This window comes from Vulpes vulpes, chromosome 8 (assembly GCF_048418805.1).
Source record: "Vulpes vulpes isolate BD-2025 chromosome 8, VulVul3, whole genome shotgun sequence".
Taxonomy (NCBI): Eukaryota; Metazoa; Chordata; class Mammalia; order Carnivora; family Canidae; genus Vulpes; species Vulpes vulpes.
This window is the reverse complement of record NC_132787.1, coordinates 75,220,838-75,241,689: the sequence shown is the minus strand read 5'-3', so window position 1 is coordinate 75,241,689 and position 20,852 is coordinate 75,220,838. Positions and strand designations below refer to the sequence as shown.

Genomic DNA, 20,852 nt, shown 5'->3' with positions numbered 1-20,852 from the left:
GGGCAGACAAGCCAGGGCAGAGCAACCTCTCCTGAGTCTCCCCAAGACTGACTCCCTACTTTTGGCCTCTCTGTTCCAGCCAGTGTGAGCGAAACCCCTGCCCCATGGACAGCAGACCGTGCCGGCACTTGCCCAAGACCATCTCCTTCCATTACCTTTCTCTGCCCTCCAACCTGAAGACACCCATCACGCTCTTCCGCATGGCTACAGCCTCTGCCCCCGGCCGACCTGGACCCAACAGCCTGCGGTTTGGGATCGTGGGTGGGAACAGCCGGGGACACTTCGTGATGCAGCGCTCGGACCGGCAGACGGGGGAGCTGATCCTCGTCCAGACCCTGGAGGGGCCTCAGACGCTAGAGGTGGATGTCGACATGTCGGAATACCTGGACCGCACCTTCCAAGCCAACCATGTGTCCAAGGTCACCATCTTTGTGTCCCCTTATGACTTCTAGGGCAGCTGGGGGGTCACGGCGGTGCAGAGATCTGGGCTCATTTCTCTTCCTCAAAGATCCAGCTGAGGGCCCTGCCAGCGACAGCTCTCTCTCCCCACCCTGCCTTGTCCCTGCCCACCCGTCTGTGCCCCCAGGTTCCTAGGGCAGTGCTGACACTCTTCCACGGAGTGGCACACATGGCAGCTACAGGACCCAAACTGCTGCCATCACGGTTTGTTTTGGTTTTTTTCTGCTTTAAGCTCTTCCTGTAGATTATGCACGAACCTTCTCAAGTCTTTTCTACAGGGAAATGGGCAGTTTTTCAAAATGCTAGGTAAATGGCAGTGTGTGTTTGAACCAGCTGGGGAGGGAAATGCTTACGGTGTGTGTCTGAAATGACTGTCAGTCCTCTGTATCACTAGAGTCAAGCCTCGTTATGAAGCTGCTCTAGCCTGCTGAGGGCCGGATCAGGCCCCTGCAACGTGGGGCATAGGGAGTGGGTCTCCTGCCACAGCCTGGCATGCTGTTCTCATCTGCATTCCCTCTGTGACATGCCTGCCAGCCTTTTCACAGAAAGCCATGGCAAGGCCTAGAACCCGCACATAGATTCTTCTAGACCAAGGAACCGACATTAAAGCATAAGTGCTGCCTGAATGAATTCCCTTTTGAGAAATCATATTTCAGAACATAACCTGGTATTACAACTGAATAAATAAAGTCAGTCGCTCCTCTGTGCCCACCTGGCCTGTCCCTGAATGGGAGTTAGCCCAGTTCCTTCTAGGAGGGGATACCTGGCTCTCTTTCTATCTAGGCTGGAGCCACTGGGATAAATGCAGAAGAAAGAAAACATGGAGGTAACCTTGAGATTACACCACCAACAGAAACTTGGCTTGGCCAAATGGGAGAAGGCAACATCTGGGTGTGGCGAGCTTACAAAAATGCTTGAATTTACATTGATTCCAGGGCCTCCTACTTCAGGTGTAGGAGCCAAGGGGCAGTGCCCTCCAGGTGACTGAAGAAAACAAGCATGGGCTTGGACATAGGGTGGGGTGGAGGAGACCATTCAAGTTAAAACCAAAAAGCCAGCTGAACTGGGAGGAGCCAAATACATGTTAATCTAGGCGAGATTTCATCAGATATTTTAATTAAAAATTCATTGTATTTGCCTTGGTGAGATGGGGCCAGAGGAAGTGTGTTGCCCAGTTAGTGATTAAGCCATATACCAAGATGGTTTCTAGGAAAAACCTAACCTTGTCTTATTGTGTCAAAGAGTGAGACCCGGTCAAGAGTTGCTTTTGACATGTTTCTTCTCTCGTGGGCCCGGCTGCAGTCTCTCTAACAGAACGAGGGCCTGCAAATCTGCTTTTGTGGACTGTTACAAGACTGTAGTCACAATATTAGCCACAGCCTTGTGTTTTCAAATGGTGCTATGACTGGGGTTAGATCCTTGCATGCCATCCAGTCCCCTGTGCAGAATGCCAAGGAGGGCAGTCCAAGGGCATGGCCATGATCCTGAAAGTACAGTGTCACAGAAGTGCATTCCTCCCTCCGAGAGCAGGACTGGTTTTGAGGGACAAGCCTCTCACCTCCCAGCAGATGAGGAGTGATTTGGGAGCTACAGAGCACGTGCCCTGCCTAGACTGATGTATGATGATGACTTGGATGCCATGTAGGCCCAGTCTAAAACAGTGGTTTACATCACCATGACTGCTGTCATCAAAGCTGCTTCCCAATTATGGATTCCCAACCCCAGCCCTGTCCCCACTGTACCAACATATGAATGCCTGATGGCTTGGGACCCCATTTTGTGGATGATGCCTGGGCTTTTCCTCCCTGGGCAATACCTTGTTTCTGCACTCTTTCCACTACTCACTTTCCTCTGGAAAACCAACTTCTCCCTTGTCCTTTCCTAGCTGTAGTATGCACTAGGCCAGAGTAGTGAGGAGTTACCAGAGAAGCTAGGAGTTGTACCTCTCTCTAGGTAAGACAGCTTCCTATCTTTGGCATTGTAAAACTGTTACCATGCATAGTTGCAAACACGTACAGAAGTAGAATAGTATGATGAACACCATGTGGAAACCACCAGCTTCAACAATTAACAATTGTTAATTCAACAATTAACATACAGCCAACTTTCCCCTACCACGATGTTTTTGAAGCAGATCCTGGACATCATATCATTTCATTGGTAAATATTTCAGCATATATCTATCTCTAAACCACAGGGACTTCTGAAAAAGCATAACCTCAATACCAATCACGCTTAAAAATCAGTAATTCCTTAATACCTTCAAATATTCAGACATTTGTCAAATTTCTGAGAGGCTCATGAGTTTTTGTTTGTTTGAGTTAGGTCCATGCTCTGTAATTTGTGGACATGCATCTCAAGTCTCCTTTAAATGTAGCAATGGCTCTCACCCTTTAGCACATACTGGAATAACATGGAGACTTGATAGAAGATGGTATTGGATCGTGTGACCTGTAGAATTTCTCAGTGTGGGTCTTCCCGAGTGCATCTCTGTAGTGTCTTTTAACAGGTTCCTCTGTCCTGTTTCTTATATATATATATAGTTGTATTGAGAGATTTAGTCAGAGTCCAGTTGTGTTTATTTGTGCAAGACTACTTTATTGGGGGTGACAGGTACTTCTGGTGGGAGCCATACAATCTCTAGTTGCCTCAATTTTCTGATGGTAGCAGCCATTCATGATTACTGCATAGACCCGCTACTTCTTCAGGGGTTGCAAACAGTATTCTTCCCATTTAATGCACAGCACAGTATTCTTGTGCTGTTGTTTCTGGTTAGCTGGCATACTTTATAAAGAGAAACTTCTTTTATCAATTCTTTGTTTGGTTAGTCTGAAGTTTGGTTTGTATAGGAAGGCAGCATAAATTCTTGATTTTTTTCCCCTTCCTTAGTTTCCATGGTGATTTTCTGGCATCTTTCCAAGCTCTCCAGTGAGAGTTGTTTTCTGCTTTGAGTATATTATGAACTTATGGTTTAAACATATTTCATGTGTGTTTCAATCCATTGCAGTTGTAATCTTTACTGTTACTGAAATTATCTTATTTTTGGCTCTTGGGAACTGTGTTAAGTTGGCTGATTCCTTTTGATATGACCCTAGTGGTCTTTGATGGTTTTGTAGTTATCTTGTATGGCAAAATGTTTCAGGTTCATCTTTGTATTTTATGCCCTCGCTCTGAAGTCATCCAGTGGTTCCCAGGGGCCTCTGGTTCCTCTTAGTAGGCAATAATAATTAGAGACCAAAGTCTAGGTGTGAGGAGTGCTCACTGTAGTGGTTTGGTCACTGTTTCTTGGTGTTAGTGGACAGATCTAGGAAATATGTACTATGAGTTTATAATGATACTTCCAATTCAGTTCAGGAGTATAGGGTTTTTAATGTAACCTTACTGATTTTACATCTGCTCTTCTTTTACTCATTCTGAAAACCTCTTTCTCAAAATCACCAAAATAACTGCATATTGTTTTAAATCCTCAGAATAACAATGCCCAAACTACCATAAAAATAGTTACTAAAACCAGTTAAAATTTTCTTTTGCAATTCTTTTTGTCCTTAGGGTTTTGCCATTAGGGATGTCCCATCAAATTACTATTTTAAAATAACTTAGAATAGTGGTTATGTTTCAAACTTAAATCAGGTATGGTTACTTTATTTTGCTTAAAATTTTAGATTGCTTTTTTATTTTAATTTTTTTATAATTATGTAAACTATTTACATGGCTCCAAAGTCAAATCCACAAAATGAGCTACTTTCAGAGAAATCTGTATTGTGACCCAGTCCCCTCCCCTTCCTTCTGCCTTAGATAATATTTTTTCGATTTATTCTTCCATTAAAAAAAAATATATATATATAGACAAATGATAAATGATAGCACAGTATTTCACACTTTCCTTGGTCTTGCTTTCTTTTCCCCATAACAATATACTGAATATCATTCCATAGAACAAGATAGAATGTTCTCCTATTAAATGCTCCATTATGAGGTCATACATACCATTGTTTATTCAACCAGTCACCCTTGATTGACATTTGGGTTGTTTCCAATCCTTTGCTATTAAACGTATTGCAGCAATATGCATTTGTCTTCTTGTATTTTTGCCTTTTTACCTGAGGTCAATTTTTCCTCTATAAGAATTACACTTCCTGTCTGCAACAGTGTATGGGAGTTCCTATTCCTGAATCAAAGAAGGCCCCAGTGGTGTCCCTAATTCTCATTACTGCACACATACCAGACCCTCCTTTGGAAGTACATAGAAGACTGAATGTAGGGCTATTCCACAACTACCCCACCTGCCTGTCCAAGACTTCTAGCAGTCAACAGTCACCAGAAAGATAAGAGACCAGCCAACTGGATCGCAGACTCATGACAGATGGAAAGTTAGCTAAGTTTTTGGATAACTTTTAAAAGTCAGACTTTTAAGACATAGCACCCCCAACAGTAGCCACCCCCCCCCAAAAAAAAGCGGGAAATGAGCCTAGAACAAATATCACTGCAGAGACATAGTAAACTTGATGGGTTTACTGGAAATCTGAGCATGTGCCCCAAGGACAGACGTGAAGAAGCAGACTTGAATGGGTTACCTGCCACCAGCCACTGCCTCAGCTTTTTCCACACCCACACTGCAGGGATGGGAAGGTGGACTGTCATGACTTTTACCTTGTACATATGAAAATCTACAGGTATTTATAAGGTCCATAAATATTCCTGAATGTCTACTCTGTTGCAGGCACTATTTTAGTTGCCTAGGATACAGCAGTTGACAAGATTGACAGAGATCCTGACCTCATGGAGCTTATGTTTCAGCAAGTGAGATGATAATACACATGAGATCAAGAAAAGTACATAATTTCAAAGAGGGATGAGTGCTATGAAAATGAAAGCAGCACAAGAGGGTGTCAGCGTATAGTAAATGCACGCACTAATCCACGGAGACATCATCTAGGAAGCCTAGATGTTGCAAACACTGTAATCGTGTGTGGTGACAGGGAGATCTGACCTCTCAGTGTTTAGAAATATGACCCAAAATCTCTAGTGTTTGAATGAAGGAGTGATGTAAAGCAAGGCCTAGAATGACCACATTGGCTTATGGGCACGAAGGAAAGCCATATACACAGAGAGAGAACAATGATGTTGACATGGAAAGAGGAAGCAAGACCATGGGGACTTGCAAGGGGAGCCTAATTTTGTATTTTGGTCATTACTGCTGTATAGCATATCCCATTATAGTATTATACTCTTGGATTCTGTGGGTCAGGAATTCAGACAGAGCAGAGTTTGTATTTACCTCCACACTGTTGGCACCTCCCTCAGCTAGGAGGACCCCAGGGCCGGGGCTGCAGTTACCTGAGGGTCACTGACTCACTCACATGTCTGACCTGGGCTGGGAAACTTGAAGACTGGGACTGTTTCTCTGCTTCTTGGATGTATCTGTCCTCCCTACTCAAGCCACCAAATGCCATCAGAGGAAGTTTGTTTCTCACCCCTCGCCAAGTCCTCCCACGGGTTGATAGATGTTACAGGTTCCTTCATTCCCGCCTTTGGCCAGGACAGTAGAGGGTGGCGGACTGGGTTGCAGCTTGGATGCTGGAGATAAGAACACTGCCCTCTGTGTGTGTGGGGAGGGGGAAGGGGGCGGGGGGGGGGGGGCGGACAACCCTTTCTCACTCCAGTGCTGATTTTAGGTTACAGATGTATCGCTGAGATTACCTGGCCATGTAGGAATTCAACACATTCCATGTTCAATTATAATTGTGGTATCTCCCCAAAGGCAGCTAGATCCTAGAATGTAACCCCAAATCCGGAGAGTCCTGAATGGTCTGGCCCCTGCTGACCTCTGGGACCACTGCTCATGAAGTTCCCAAATGCACTGCCTCCTTTCTGCCCTTTGACTCTGCCAAGCTCATTCCTGCCTCAGGGCCTTTTGGCTTTGCTGCTTCCTCCCTGCAGTGCTCCTCGCTTAGCCCTCACTGGGTGTAGCTCAGACATCCCTTCCTCTTGAGGGGCCGTTCCAGCTGCCCTTGCTAATGCTGCTCACCCTCTGTAGTCCCTCTGGATTGCTTTCCTCTGCTGCTTTTTCTTATTTAAAAGCATTTTTCACTATCTGAAATAATTGCTTTTGTTACCTGGCTTTTTTTCTGTCTCTCCCCATAGCACAGACCCTGTTGGTTGCCCATTCAAGATCCATTTTCCTTTTCTACCTTCTGAAAGAAGCCTGTTTTGTTCAGGCCACCTTCTCTCGTTGATGTGGGCTAAATTCTGTTGCCCACACCCCAAAATACTATGTTGAAATCCTAAACCCTAGTACTTCCAAATGGGACTGTATTTTGAGACAGGGTCTTTAAAGAGATGATTCAGTTAAAATGAGGTGATGAGGGTGGTCACTGATCCAGTATGACTGGTGTCTTTATAAAAAGAAATAAGGAAAGAGATACACACAGAGGGAAGACCATATGAGGATAGAGGGAAGAGAAGATAGACATCCACATGTCAAGGAGCAAGGCTTCGGAAGAAACCAACCTTGCTGACACCTTGATCTCAGACTTCTAGCCTCCAGAACTGTGAGAAAATCATGTTGTCATATCGCCTGGCCTTCGGTACTGTTATGGCAGACCTAGCCAACAAATACACCACTTATTCCAGCCTGTGTCTTAGGGGAAGGGGACCACCACACCCCACTCCCCTCTAGGCTCCAAGGCAACACAGTGCATCACCCTTGACAGATCAGTATCTGATACCCAGACTGGAGCCAGCCATGCAGGGCATTGCCCGGGTGAGTGCTGTGTCCCACGGAGTGTCCCAGGCAGAGTGAAGGGAATGGGGCTTTCTTAAAATGTGGTTGGAAAGGTCTCTTTCTTTTCCACTGGATGGAAGGAAATGTCATCACATTTTAAGTGGGAAGCTTCTCTCAATGAGAGAAGAGAGTTTAAGGAAAAAGATTCCTGGCTGAAAGCAGAGCCAAGGGAACCCAGTTAAAGATGTCCGAAGCTTTCCCACCTGTGGACTTCCTGTTATATGAGATAACGTGGTTGTGGTGTAAGTGGGCTGGAGATGGAGTTCTTCGTGTTTGAAGCCCAATACATCCTGGATCTAACTGGCTTGACTCCTGGCTCCATGAGAGCAGGCAACTTTTCTGCATGCCTGCTACCGCAGCCCCAGCCTCTGCCTGCTAACAGAAGGTGCTCAATACTTGTTCATCAACTGATGACTGAAAAGCCTTTCATCATGAGGACTGATGTGAATACATTAAGGGGGGCCACCCATGGCTGCTATAAACAACCTGGCTTTAATTCAGTTTGGAAAGAGGAGGGCTGGGACAGTCGATTGGGAAGGGAATATTAGAAAGAGGAACAGGAAGGAAACAGGGGTGAGGGCCTCTTATAGATGGAAATTCTTAATGGCAGACACTGGTGAATTCGGGGAGACCTTTCCTATTCTCCTGTCTCTGGAGTCGTGGTAGGCCTTCCCCTATGGCTGGGGGTGGGACCTGTCCTGGCTAAGGAGGTGCACGTCTCTTTAGGGCCAAGGACTGAGCTGGGCCAATGGAACCCCTGAGTTCTCTAGCCTCCAGCATGGCGACTGGCCCCACTCACATGGAGACTGCCCTTTCAGCTCAGGTGCCTGATGCAATGAACTGCTGGCCTACAGCATGAACAGCATGAGCATAATGTCATCCTTGTGGTTTTAAGCCTTGGAGATTTTTAGGATTGTCACCCCAACATAACTATCCTTACTGCTTCAGGGCAGAAAGGGAAAAAATAAATGAGAGAGAATCCCTCCATCACTGGATGATGAGATTATGCTGTGGACTCAGAATGGAGTAAATGTGACTCCTTCTACCTGCTTTACAACAAACAGACATGCACATGACTTATATCTTAAATTGCAAAACTGGGCTAGAATGGTATGTCTCAAAGGTTGAGGTAGGCTTCCCAGCACCACAGAAGAGTACTGGGAGGTTGTAGAGGCCAAACCCCAGCCCTGCCCCCAAACTCCTACCTTGGAGAACAGGCTTTGTGTTGTTGGTTGAACTGTGTCCTCCTGTGTTATGTGAACATAACTGTGAAAAGTTATGTTCAGTCTAACACCTCGTACTTGTGAATGTGACCTTGCTTGGAAATAGGGTTTTCACAGATATAAGCAATTAAATGAAAATGAGGGTGGACCATAGCCCAATGACTGGTATCCTTAGAAGAGAAGACAGATGCAGAGATTGGATTTACGCTGTCATAGCTAAGAAGTGCCAAGGATTGCCAGTTATCACCAGAAGCTAGGAAGAGGCAGGGCAAGATCCTGCCTTAGAACCCTCAGAGGGGGTGTGGCCCTGCTGGCGCCTTGATTTTAGACTTGTCACTTCCGGAACTGAGAAGAAATTTCTGTCGTTTTAAGGTACCCAGTTTGCAGTGCTCCGTTACAGCAGCCCTAGGAAACAAATACAACTCATATGTTTCCCCTCCAGAACAGCTGCTGAGGGTCGATCAGCTTACCTGAGCCACCGCTGAGCCACCGGGGCTGCCCAAGCCATTCTTTTGTCAAAGATGATCACTTTCTTAGTGTAAATGCTGCTAAATTTAGAGTCCCAGGGCACCTGGGTGGCTCAGCGGTTGAGCATCTGCCTTTGGCTTAGGGCATGTCTCTGCCTCTCTCTGTGTCTCTCATGAAAAAATATTTTAAGCATTTAAATTTAAAATAAATAAATAATAAATTTTAAATAAATAAATAAATTTAGAGTCCCAGAAGAAGGCCATTTGCAGGGGTTCCCTGGGTGGCGCAGCGGTTTAGCGCCTGCCTTTGGTCCAGGGCGTGATTCTGGAGACCCGGGATCGAATTCCACGTCGGGCTTCCGGTGCATGGAGCCTGCTTCTCCCTCTGCCTGTGTCTCTGCCTTTCTCTCTCTCTCTCTCTCTCTGAGACTATCATAAATAAATAAATAAAAATACCTTAAAAAAAAAAAAAAGAAGGCCATTTGCAATGAGTACAAAGTCACATTGGGGACATTTCAGAGGCTGATTTTCAAACATGGTGTCCTTCTTTTCTTTTTTTGAAAGAGAAATTGGCTAATGTTATAACTAGTAATGATAGAATTCTATTTCTTTCCATAGTACCAGCTGAAACAAAGGGCTCAATCAGCATATTTCATAAAGGGAGTCATTGAGTCCAGGGATAAGCAAGGAATTTGGACTCTTAATCCTAACCCTGGATTAGCCTAGAGGCCTGGAAACAAAATCAAAGCCCTTCTCCCCTGGGGTCTGCCCCTCCCCTGCCTCTCTTCCCCCTCCCCCCTCCTCTCCAGAGGATTCCCACAGAAGGGGTGTGGCTCTTACTCCCCCAGTGCACCCTCCCTCTGTGGCTTGCCAGTGAAGAAGCACTGCCCTGAGAGTCTCTGCTTTCATCAAAATGAAGTGACATTAGAGAGCAAGGGGAGGACTGGATTACACTCAACTTGTACACTAAAACAAAGAATGCATGGCCTGCATTTCCTTTTCCACCTTTTTTTTTTTTTTTTTAAGATTTTATTTATTTATTCAGAGAGAGACAGAGCGGAGGGAGGGGCAGAAGGTAAGGGAGAGAGAGAATCTCAAGCAGGATCCCTGTTGAACTCGGACCCTGACATGGGGCTCAATCCCAGGACCCTGAGATCATGACCTGAGCCGAAATCCAGTCAGATGTTTAACCAACTAAGCCACCCAGGCGCCCCACTCTTCCTCTTATACAAACAGAAGATACAATTTGTAATCTAGATCAAAAGTGAGGCGAAACATACACAGATGGGAATTCCACAGAAACTCCTCCAAGGCCAGGCAGAGCCTTCCCAAACCTGAGACATCTCCCTGGCAGTCTCCACCGGCACCACTGCACACAGCTCCCCCTCTTACTGTTGGCAGGGGATGCAGTGGTCAGATCGGCAAGACTGCCTAGCATTCCCTCTCATGGCTCTCTTTTGCCACACTCTCCCCTTGATAAAAAGTGAAAAACTGGAAGGCTGGGTGGCTCAGTGGTTGAGCATTTGCCGTTGGCTCAGGTCGTGATCCTGGGGAGCTGGGATTGAATCGTGCATCAGGTTTCCCAACAGGGAGCCTGCTTCTCCCTCTCCCTATGTCCCTGCCTCTCTCTGTGTGTCTCTCATGAATAAAATCTTAAAAAAAAAAAAAAAAAAAAAAGGTGAAAAACTGCTCTGCTGCCAGCCAGGCTGTGGCAACCAGGGAATTCCCAACCAGGGAATTGAAACAGAACCACTTGATAAAATGCAGTGCTCTAGGACTTACACAAGCCATAAACTGCACCCCTTCATAGCATGCATGTCACAAAGCATCCAAGTATAAACTCCTAACACCTGCTCACTCACAGACAAGACCAGTGACTCTGCCAGCAGCTCTCTAGTTGACAAAATCTGACCCATCCCTGCCAAGACTATCCCATGACTTACTCTAGCCTCAAGAACTCAAATCATTTTTCCTTTAACTCTCTCCTATTGAGAGGGCCCCCAGCCCCCTGAAATGCAAGCTTTCTCTCACTACAGTAAATAATAAACCTGTCCTAGTTGACTCCAAGTGGGTCCCAGGTGGTCTTAGACCAATGAGCATCAATTTCCAATTTGGGCAACCAGCAGACTCCACCCACAGTCCCTGGATCCACTGGTGTGCAGAGCTCAACCATGAGTGTGTACCATATAGTTGGGGACAACACTGGTTAAGAGTCCTGAGTCTGCAAATGAGAAAGGGGACTGGGTAGCATTTAGGTAAAATTGCAAAGCCTCAAAGGCCTGTCACATGTTATGTGAATGTCACATACAGACCTTCCTTGAATTATGATGGCTATAAGCCCATTCTAAGTTGAAAATATCATGAGTCAAAAGTGCATCTAATACATCTAACCTACTGAACATAGCGTACCTTACACATGCTCAGGACACTTTAGCCTCTGCTCATGTGCTGTCTTAAAAAAAAAAATTGGGGGGGGGGCTCGGGACCCCTCCCTCTTTGGGAGCTTTGTACTATCACTCAGTAAACTTTACAAAATTGAATAAAAATAAAAAATAAGGGGCAGCCCTGGTGGCCCAGTGGTTTAGCGCCGCCTTCAGCCCAGGGTGTGATCCTGGAGACCCTGGATGGAGTCCCACGTTAGGCTCTCTGCATGGAACCTGCTTCTCCCTCTGCCTGTGTCTCTGCCTCTCTCTCTCTCTCTGTCTCTCATGACTAAATAAAATCTTAAAAAAAATTTTTTTTTGATAATGATTTAATGAATACTGAATGAGGGTCTTCTATGCACCTGATCCTTGCAGGGAATCCAGCCGTGAATAAGACAGAGACATTGAATGCTCTTGTGTTGCTTCCAGAATATCAGGGAGGACAACTGAGGACAAGGAGTGCCAGGGCTGCTGAGCCCAGAAAGGGTGGAGGATGAAGGGCGCCATGCCTGGTATACCTTAAAGCTGGGCCCTGATGACAGAGATGTGGGCCAGGCCTCAGGGGAGAGCAGGCCAACAAGAGGAATAACACCTGCAGGCATGCCTGACGTCCAGCACCCCTATTTTCCAATACAGGGATTTGACCTGGGGGCTGAACAAGAAGCCTTGCTGATTGGAGGGTGGGCCCAGGAGGCTGTTTCACAATCCTTCATGCAGCTCTCATACCATGGCCTAGTCACAGCTATGGTATTCTGAGATTTAACAAAACAGAGGCCATGGGCACAAACAGTGTCTCTCCTTTTGGTACAGGGCACCCTCTTCTCTGTCTTGCCTTTTGGCCCCTAGATGGGGCAAGGGGGATTACAAACCCCATTTAAAAAGTCAGAGTCATTCTTCATGTCACCCCCGCCCCCCCATACAGATTTAGTTGGAGGTGCATCCCAAAGAACACAGCCCTGCAGAACTGCTGGCAGGCCAGAGTGGCAGGGGCCAGGGGAGGCCAGGCGGGTTTCTGTTTCCGGAGTGGCCGCGCACATCATCTCCCCAGCTTGGGGAGAACATAGAACCCTTCACAGCAGCACAAGGACAGGCATTCAGGCTCTGAGACAATCAGGAATTCACTGGGACCAGGTTTTCCTTCTTCATGGACTGAAATGACTGTTTTATGTGCATTTGGCTGAAATAAGGAGCATTTCTGTTGATTCCGGGTTCACCTAACAGAGTTCAGCTACACATGGAAGTTTAAATTGGCTTGCAATCTGCCAGCATACAGAAAGCTGAAAAGAGCTGGTGTGTCAGCAGATATGGGGCTGAATCACAAATTTGTTCAGGAAGTCCAAGATTAAAGTCTAGTTTATATTATTATGTAACAAATATACCTGCCAAACAACACATGGAGGCAAATAAAGTTGAAGTAGTTTTGCATAGGACTCAGCTAGGATATAAAATTTATATTTATCTAAGACTTACTTATGTGAATGGTAAATAAGACCACTTCTGCGGAACTCCTAAAAAAGGTAGTTAAAAATTTGGAACATGAGTGAAGGTCCTAAAAACTCAGGAACAAGGAGTATCCTGCCAGAAAGATGAGTCCCTGGATGGCAAGGCAGGAAAAGGGGGAATTCTGAAATAAAAAGAGTAGAAACTGGCACATGTTCAGTCTTCATACCAGTCCCAAATATTTCTAAAGCGCAGATAAGAGAGGGGAGAAAAGGTATTATGATGTCAAACAATACTTAAAAGTGAACCAGGGTTTCTACTTCCAGAATGGCAAACTAAGGATCTCTAAAAATCCACCATTCCATATAAGGCACAAGAGAAATGGCAAAAAGTCAAAACCAATTTTTTTCAGAATTCTGGAAATTAAAGGCTTACAACAGAGAATGTACTCAAGAAAAACAGCTGAATCTTGGTAAAATGCCTTGAGGCAATGACTTGCCCTAAGCTCATTCTCTCCCCAGCTCCACAGCAGCCTTGAAGATTAACAGCCCCACAACTACAGTAACTGTGAATACCAGAACCCTAACCCTAGTGGTCACCAGAGAGGGTAGGACAGATTCGGAGCTCCTCAGAAGCCCCATTCCCCCCAGGCTGTCACTTTTTGAAGTGTGTGACAGTTTACACTATATTCTCAGGGCCTGTCTTCATCTGACCAGACTCAATAGCACTAAGCATACCCAGCACCTACATCTTGGATTATAATTAATATTCCCAGTTAGAAGGAATCTGAGCTCCTCAGAGGCCTGGGGTGGGAATATACAAAATGAGCCTGAACACCGGTCCTTAGTTCATTCAGGTGATTGGCACTTCTTCCACATTATTTGAGGGTTGTCCTCGGCTCTAGACACAAGGCCCTGTCACAACATGGCAACTTATTTCTTCAAGGCCAGTGGGAGAAGCTCCATTCTAAACTCTGGAGCAAGTCTCTTTTAAGGGTTCATACAATTATAGCTTAGGCCCACTTGAGATCATCTCCCCTTTGATTAAACTCCAAACCGACTGATTTAAGACCTCAATTACATCAGAAGTAAAACCACTTCATCTCTGACACATAATGTAAAATAATCATGGGAGTGAAATCCATCATAGAGTAATACCTATGGAGGAAGTGGTTAAACAGGTCGTGTACACCAGGGGCAAAGTATCTCGGGAGCCATCTTAGAGTTCTGCCAACCACAAAGAGAGCAGGGGAAGTTGGGAGACAGAGAGCCAGCCACTCTGCTTCATTTAAGAAACCTTTTTATGTTTTCATAATTTATTAATCCAAAATAAATTTCAGAAGTTTATTTTATATTAAATTTTTGACTATATACATATATAAGTTCAATTAAAAAATTACATTCAAATCTAAATGTCACTAACTTCTTGGCAAGATCTACCCTTTATTATGTACCAGTAAGAAAAAATAACCTGCTGAGTAAAATGTGATATTCCATTAAGTATAAAATTCCAAATGCACAGATGTTAACTATGAAAATAAAGACATATCCCAGAATGACACATAGCAACGAAAAATACGTCTACTATTTTATATTATTTTTAAATAATGTGAAAATTGTTACAAATTTCACAGGAATCGACGCCACTTTGAGGTGAGTTGGGCATCTTATCCCTCCTGACCTAACATGTACATTTCCTCCTTTAAATATATTTATTCCTTCCCAGTTTCTGTTCCATGCTGGGAGGGAACACAGCCCTGCCCACTGTCACGTTTCCTCCTCTCTCACACCTGTTTCTTACTCTGTATTGTCCACAGGAGCAGAGATCGAAAACAGTCTTCGGTGAAGAAGGTGGTCAGGAGAGAAATGTGAACTTTTGCAGACAAATGGAGGTTTGATTCTTGACTCACATTTACTAGCTTGCCTTTGGCTGTAGGTAACAGGGAACTCAAATAAAAATGGTTTAAAGAGTAAAGAAAATAGGTTATTCATGTGGTATAACAAAATCTGTAGGTTGATATCTTGCAAGGCTGGTGAAGTCCATGGCTCAGTTGTCATCAAGGACCCAGCTTCTTCCCAACTTCTCTGTCACTTTGGCTGGTTAGCTAGTTCCCCTTGAGGTCATAAGACAGCAACATCAGTTCTTGGTGTCATATTTAGACATGGCAATGTCTAACCTCCTGTGTATCTTAAGAGATGTTAACTCTCCCAGAAGTGTACCAGAGGACATGTATTTATAGTTCAAGCCCAAACCAGCTATTGGCAAGAATGGCACTTCCTAGTTGTTGAGACCAGTGGTTTTCAACCTTGGCTATGCTTTAGAATCACCTGGGATCTACCAAAAATCTCATGACACCCCAGGCTTCCCTGTACTCTGCCCTCTGCCAAAAAAAATCAAGGGTTTCTGGGAGTAGGCTCCAGGCATCACTGTTTAAGTTTCTCTTTAGAAAGATTAAAATGTGAAGCCAAGGTTGAGAACCACAACTTTAGATCCTTGTTGATACAACCCTAAGGGTTGAAGCCAGAGCCCACCATCTACAAAGCACAGATGGTATTATGGAGGAAAGAAGGACACATAAGCAAAACTGAAATTCTGTTAAGAAAGGGAGAAAACGTGTAATGGTATGCAACTAAGTATATAAGCTATGGAGACTCAGGGCAGGTAACGTCTTCTTACAAACATGGTTTTCTTATCTGTAAATAGCAATAGTGATCACTATTGCTATAATACTCCCTATTACAGGACTGTAACAGGTATTGAAAAGGATTTCCTATGTATGATCCTAGCATTCAGCAGGTGTTTAACCTGAGATATTCTGATCTCACTAAATCCCAAATGTGGCATTTGTGCTTCTAATTGGCAGTATGAACCCCATATTCCTCAGGCCAGATCATCATATCATAGTATTTTGACCTCAACAAGCAATAGCTCAGAAGAAATCTTTGAAAGTAACCCTCCAATGGTTATGCTTATCAAACAGACATGCATCACTGCATGATGGTTATCAAAACCAGTCAGTGAATTGACACACTTGTGCTGGTAGTCAAGAAGCCTATTAAGACAAAGGACAAGTCATTTAACATCTCTGGGGCTGAATTCCTTAAGTTCTACAACCAGATCAAGGTGAAACACTAAAAGACTGTACACTCGACTTCTATTACCTTACCAACTGAAAAAAAAATGAGTTTTGTTGTCTTGTGGCTTTTAGTAACTGACCACAAAAAAAGTTATAGGAAACCTGTCACACAGAATCTTAGAAATTACAACTATGTTCATTCTACTCATGAAGTAGACCCACGTAAGAACTGTTTGCATGAATTATTAGGAGAGGTGAGGTTTTACATCCCACCTCCGTTCTGATAATGAGAGGTTAGATAGCCAGTTTGTCATTTTTGTTTTGGCTCTAAAAAAAAGCAGAGAGGTTAGATAGCCAGTTTGTCATTTTTGTTTTGGCTCTAAAAAAAAGCAGAGCTAAATTTAACATAGCCAAGATCACTGTGCTGGCTAAATGATGCAGAAATCCACATACAGACTTTCCTATCACAACGGTCTTATAGTTCTGGTCCAGAATTTTTTCTGACCAATTATGGTTTTAGTACCCAGGTACCTGCCTGAGCCGCATCAAGGGTCAGGGATATTTACCTCACAGGAGGAAACCAGAAGAGAAGCGAGGAGCACATGACGGCAGGAACTAAATGGGTACAGCTGAGATGGCCATACCATAGGGCACTGAAGACCTGGTGGACAAATGGGTCTTGATTTGAGTACTGCTCGGGGTGGGACATGGCTGAAGCAGGACACTAGGAAATGGGCTCTAACTGAGGAAAAGAGAGTGAGCTAGAGAGCAGAAAGGTCAGAAAGTGTGAAAGAGGGTGCAATAACCACCCAGATAGAAGACACCCACAGCCTAATGGCAGCTTTAGGTGTGAAGGGGTCTCTCCTCAACTTGATTTAACAGAAGTTAAGAGAGTTCACGAACACAAATATGTTTGCTTCTTTAAAATAGAAGTTGTAAAGGAAGAGGTTTTTTTTAACTTCTCTGACTTCTCAGCCCCTCAAACCTCTGATTGGTCTTCTAAGTTTACAAGTGAGATGATGAGTCCTGCCACTTAGAATATAAACTTATTTTTTTCTTATACATGAACTTTATGGGTAAAAATTTATACCTCATCAGTATTAAAGTATATGTGAGATAACATAAGGAAATAAACTGTAGACTGTCATAGAAGATTAAATATAAGACTTTTTAAGGTTCATGGAAACAGAAAAAATAGAAGATAAATGTTCTTATTTATTCCCTTTTCTATACCATTGATCCCATTATCCACCTCACAGAGTAATATGGCTTATACAAGAAAGTTAAACAGTATTAAAAAAGCATCGTGCCCACAGATGGTAAGTGTGCACAAGTGTTGCTTATTGCTGACCGATGTTAGCTTACATACAGGTTTGCTATAAAACTGACCTTCTAGAATGGTGAACTATGGGGATCCCTGGGTGGCGCAGCGGTTTGGCGCCTGCCTTTGGCCCAGGGCGCGATCCTGGAGACCCGGGATCAAGTCCCACATCGGGCTCCCGGTGCATGGAGCCTGCTTTTCCCTCTGCCTGTGTCTCTGCCTCTCTCTCTCTCTCTATCATAAATAAATTAATTAATAATAAAAAATAAATAAAAATAGAATGGTGAGCTATGTATGACAGGATCTGGAAATCCTTTGAGTTCTATGTGATGTTTAAAAGATACAAAGTATCAATTCTACAGGTAATATAATTACTCCTTTGCACAATTTCATTAAATTATTAAAGACCTGGGATCCCTGGGTGGCGCAGCGGTTTAGCGCCTGCCTTTGGCTCAGGGCGCGATCCTGGAGACCCGGGATCGAATCCCACATCGGGCTTCCGGTGCATGAAGCCTGCTTCTCCCTCTGCCTATGTCTCTGCCTCTCTCTCTTTCTCTCTCTGTGACTATCATAAATAAATAAAAAATTAAAAAAAAATTATTAAAGACTTTTTTAACGGATCCTTCTGAAGTATCAACTCAACCTCTCTCCTCTGTGTCTTCCACCAATAGCAGCTTTTAGTGCACTGTCTTGCCCTCCACCCTAGCCACCACCAGGAAGTGAACCAATCAACCTAGGAGACAGCAATGGGGCATGAAGAGATGCTAAGGGCATCAGGAGTCTATCCTGATTTCTTCCTTTCCTAGGTCTTGTCTGATAAACCTTTGCTTGAAGTACGTGCAATTCCCTTTCTTGCTTTGGCAGGACTAGGTTACAAGCAAAATAACTGATTCATATTTTCAAACGGACTTGGCTAAGAATTCACTACCTTTGGTATATACTCTGTGTATACAGCAAGTTAGTGATGCTATTATTTTTCCCAGCAATACAACAATATGATAATGACAGTTTCAGTCTCACAGTATTATTCTAATAATAATTAGTACCACTATATAAAAGTACATATTTAGAACCTCATTAGAACCTCATGGTTGGAGAATTTTGCCTTTGACTATTAAAGATATCATCACACTTCTAAAATTTACACTTTACACAAGTGTACAATCTCACTAGTTTATGAACCAATGAGAAAGATAACCATTTCCATATCTTGACAACAAAAAAGTTAAGAACTCCAAGTGTAGGAATGGTATAGCAAGAGACATTGTTCCATTTTATTTACAATAGTAAGAAATTGGAAGCAACAAGAAAGTGGTTTTTTAAAAAATATCATAAATCCATAATTTAAGCCATAAAACAAAACTGTGGGCAACCATTAAAAATATGTTGCAAATGTATTTAATGACATGAAAAGATCTAACCATATAGTCATCTACCTATTATCCCAATGTCTTCTTAGAGAAACCTAACAGTTTTCTCTCTTCGATCTCCTAGATCTCTTCATCCTCACTCAGCCTAATCTTGCTTCCTATTTTATTGGCAAAACTCAATCAGAAAAGACTTTTACAATTTACTACCACAACATCTGCCTACCAGCCAGCATCTCTGCCATGTATGCTCCTCTCCTGTTCCACTGGCTGAAACAACTTGGTGAGGACTAATCCCCTCACTTCTACACTAGATTCTGTCCCATCCGCATCATCCATTAAAGAAGATGCACAACATGATAACGACACAAGAGGGCGCTTTAAATGAGGATGCTTGTAAACCACTCCAAGTCTTGAACAGGCGTAGTCATAAGTACTCTTCATCTATATAAAACTACAGAAAAAAACAACAAAAAAACATCAGCTAGTGAAGATTACCAACTTAGCCACCCCTACTCCCTTCCCTCAAAAAAAACCATGCACCAGCAGAGAACTGTAACACAGAAATCCAAACTGAATTAAATATCTCTGTTTAGGAATATGAAAAAACCACCTGATTTTGAAATTCAAAACCTAAGACAAAAACTGAACCAAAGGGCAGACAGGGGGGAGGGTGGGGGATGGGGCTCAGTGGTTTAGTGCCGCCTTCAGCCCAGGGCATGATCCTGGAGACCCGGCATCAAGTCCCACGTCAGGCTCCCTGCATGGAGCCTGCTTCTCCCTCTGCCGGTGTCTCTGCCTCTCTCTCTCCTCTCTCTCTCTCTCTGAATAAATAAAATCTTAAAAAAAAAAAAAAATGAACAAAAGAATACAAGTAATGAAACAAGAGCTGGCTGATCTCAAAAATGATACAAAAAAGAGATCATGTCAAAAATGTAGACTCTAAGACAGGATAGGAGAAATTTTAATGGAAATTTAATAAGAGTTATTGGATAAAAGTGGAAAAGGAGGGACGCCTGGGTAGCTCAGTGGTTGAGCATGTGCCTTTGGCTCAGGTCGTGATAGAGGGGTCCTGGGATCAAATCCCATGTCGGGCTCCCTGCATGGAGCCTGCTTCTCTCTCTGCCTATGTCTCTGCCTCTCTCTCTCTCTCTCTCATGAATAAATAAAATCTTTTTTAAAAAAAGTGTTAAAAGAACAGAAAGAATAAAAAGAGGAAGAAAGCAAAATTTATAAAAGAACAAAAAAATGCATCATAGAGGGAAAACATATATTTGTAACATAATTAATGTGGTAACTATAATATAAAATGACAGAAGCTAACCTAAACATTCAGTCATTTCAATAAATGTGAATGGGCTTAATTCACTATCAAAAGTAGGAAAGGATTTTATGTTTGGCTCATAGAACAAATCCCAACTATATACTACACATAAGAAAGGTTAAAACTTAGACAAACTAAAACAATGAAATGGTGGGCAAATAAATACTAAAAGCAAATGCAATTAAATTTCCAGTTGCAATATAAAATCTGAAATCACAAGAAGGAACGTTTTGTACTGTTATATTAAAACCCATTAATCTATATTATAGGTTGGATGGATGTTTAACTCATGCATAACTTTGTAACATCATGCCTTACTTATTTGGAAAATATTAGCTTATTAATTTATGCACACCTCTCAAATGTTTGAATTGTACATTATTTAAAACACATCTTAAAATATCACCAGTCTTTAATATTACCAACCAATCTTACCAAAAAGTATAGGAGAGCTTTCAAGCATACAGAAGCAGATCAAATGTTCCAAAATTGTAATTTTTTACTCAAAAGCCAGAATTTTATCATTGATAACAAATATTTTCAATTATTTTCCTTGAAGTAATGGGATCACTTCATTCATCTGTGAAAAAATACCTGCCAAACATCCACATCTGAAAAAAACTTTGCTGAGCCCTCAGTTGTTCGAGTACTCATGAAAAAATGCAGCTAATTCAGCTTGTAATTAAGATAATAGTACACAAATGTTTTTCCTTGAGAATACTTTATACATGTTCCCATTTCGCTATAGGTAATATTGACATGACATTTACTCAAGAATTGAGGTTTAACAACATTAATAATTTTAACTTTCATCAAGAATATTCTTTTTTTCTTTAAGATTTTATTTATTCATGAGAGACACAGAGAGAGAGAGAGAGAGGTAGAGACACAGGCAGAGGGAAAAGCAGGCTCCATGCAGGGAACCCGATGTGGGACTCGATCCTGGGTCTCCAGGATCATGCCCTGGA

The 20,852-nt window shown here is 43.1% G+C and overlaps 2 protein-coding genes across 4 annotated transcripts in view; one reads left to right on the top strand and one right to left on the bottom strand.

Moving 5' to 3' along the window:
• The window catches only part of FBLN7 (fibulin 7), a 48,487-nt gene extending 43,963 nt beyond the window's left edge, over window positions 1-4,524 (top strand). For both annotated transcript variants that reach the window (XM_072767145.1, XM_072767144.1), the window contains exon 8: window positions 80-4,524. In XM_072767145.1, the coding sequence (XP_072623246.1) occupies window positions 80-452 (373 nt within the window). In that variant the 3' untranslated portion in view covers window positions 453-4,524. The remainder of the gene's footprint in view (window positions 1-79) is intronic.
• A 9,554-nt stretch (window positions 4,525-14,078) lies between these two features.
• The window catches only part of ZC3H8 (zinc finger CCCH-type containing 8), a 29,099-nt gene continuing 22,325 nt past the window's right edge, over window positions 14,079-20,852 (bottom strand). Inside the window, exon 9 of one of the 2 annotated variants that reach the window (XM_025994361.2) lies at window positions 14,079-14,909. The gene's annotated coding sequence lies outside the window, so the exon portion shown is untranslated. Of the gene's footprint in view, window positions 14,910-18,445; window positions 19,015-20,852 lie in introns of those variants that run through there. The other variant, XM_025994360.2, reaches the window with a different exon arrangement.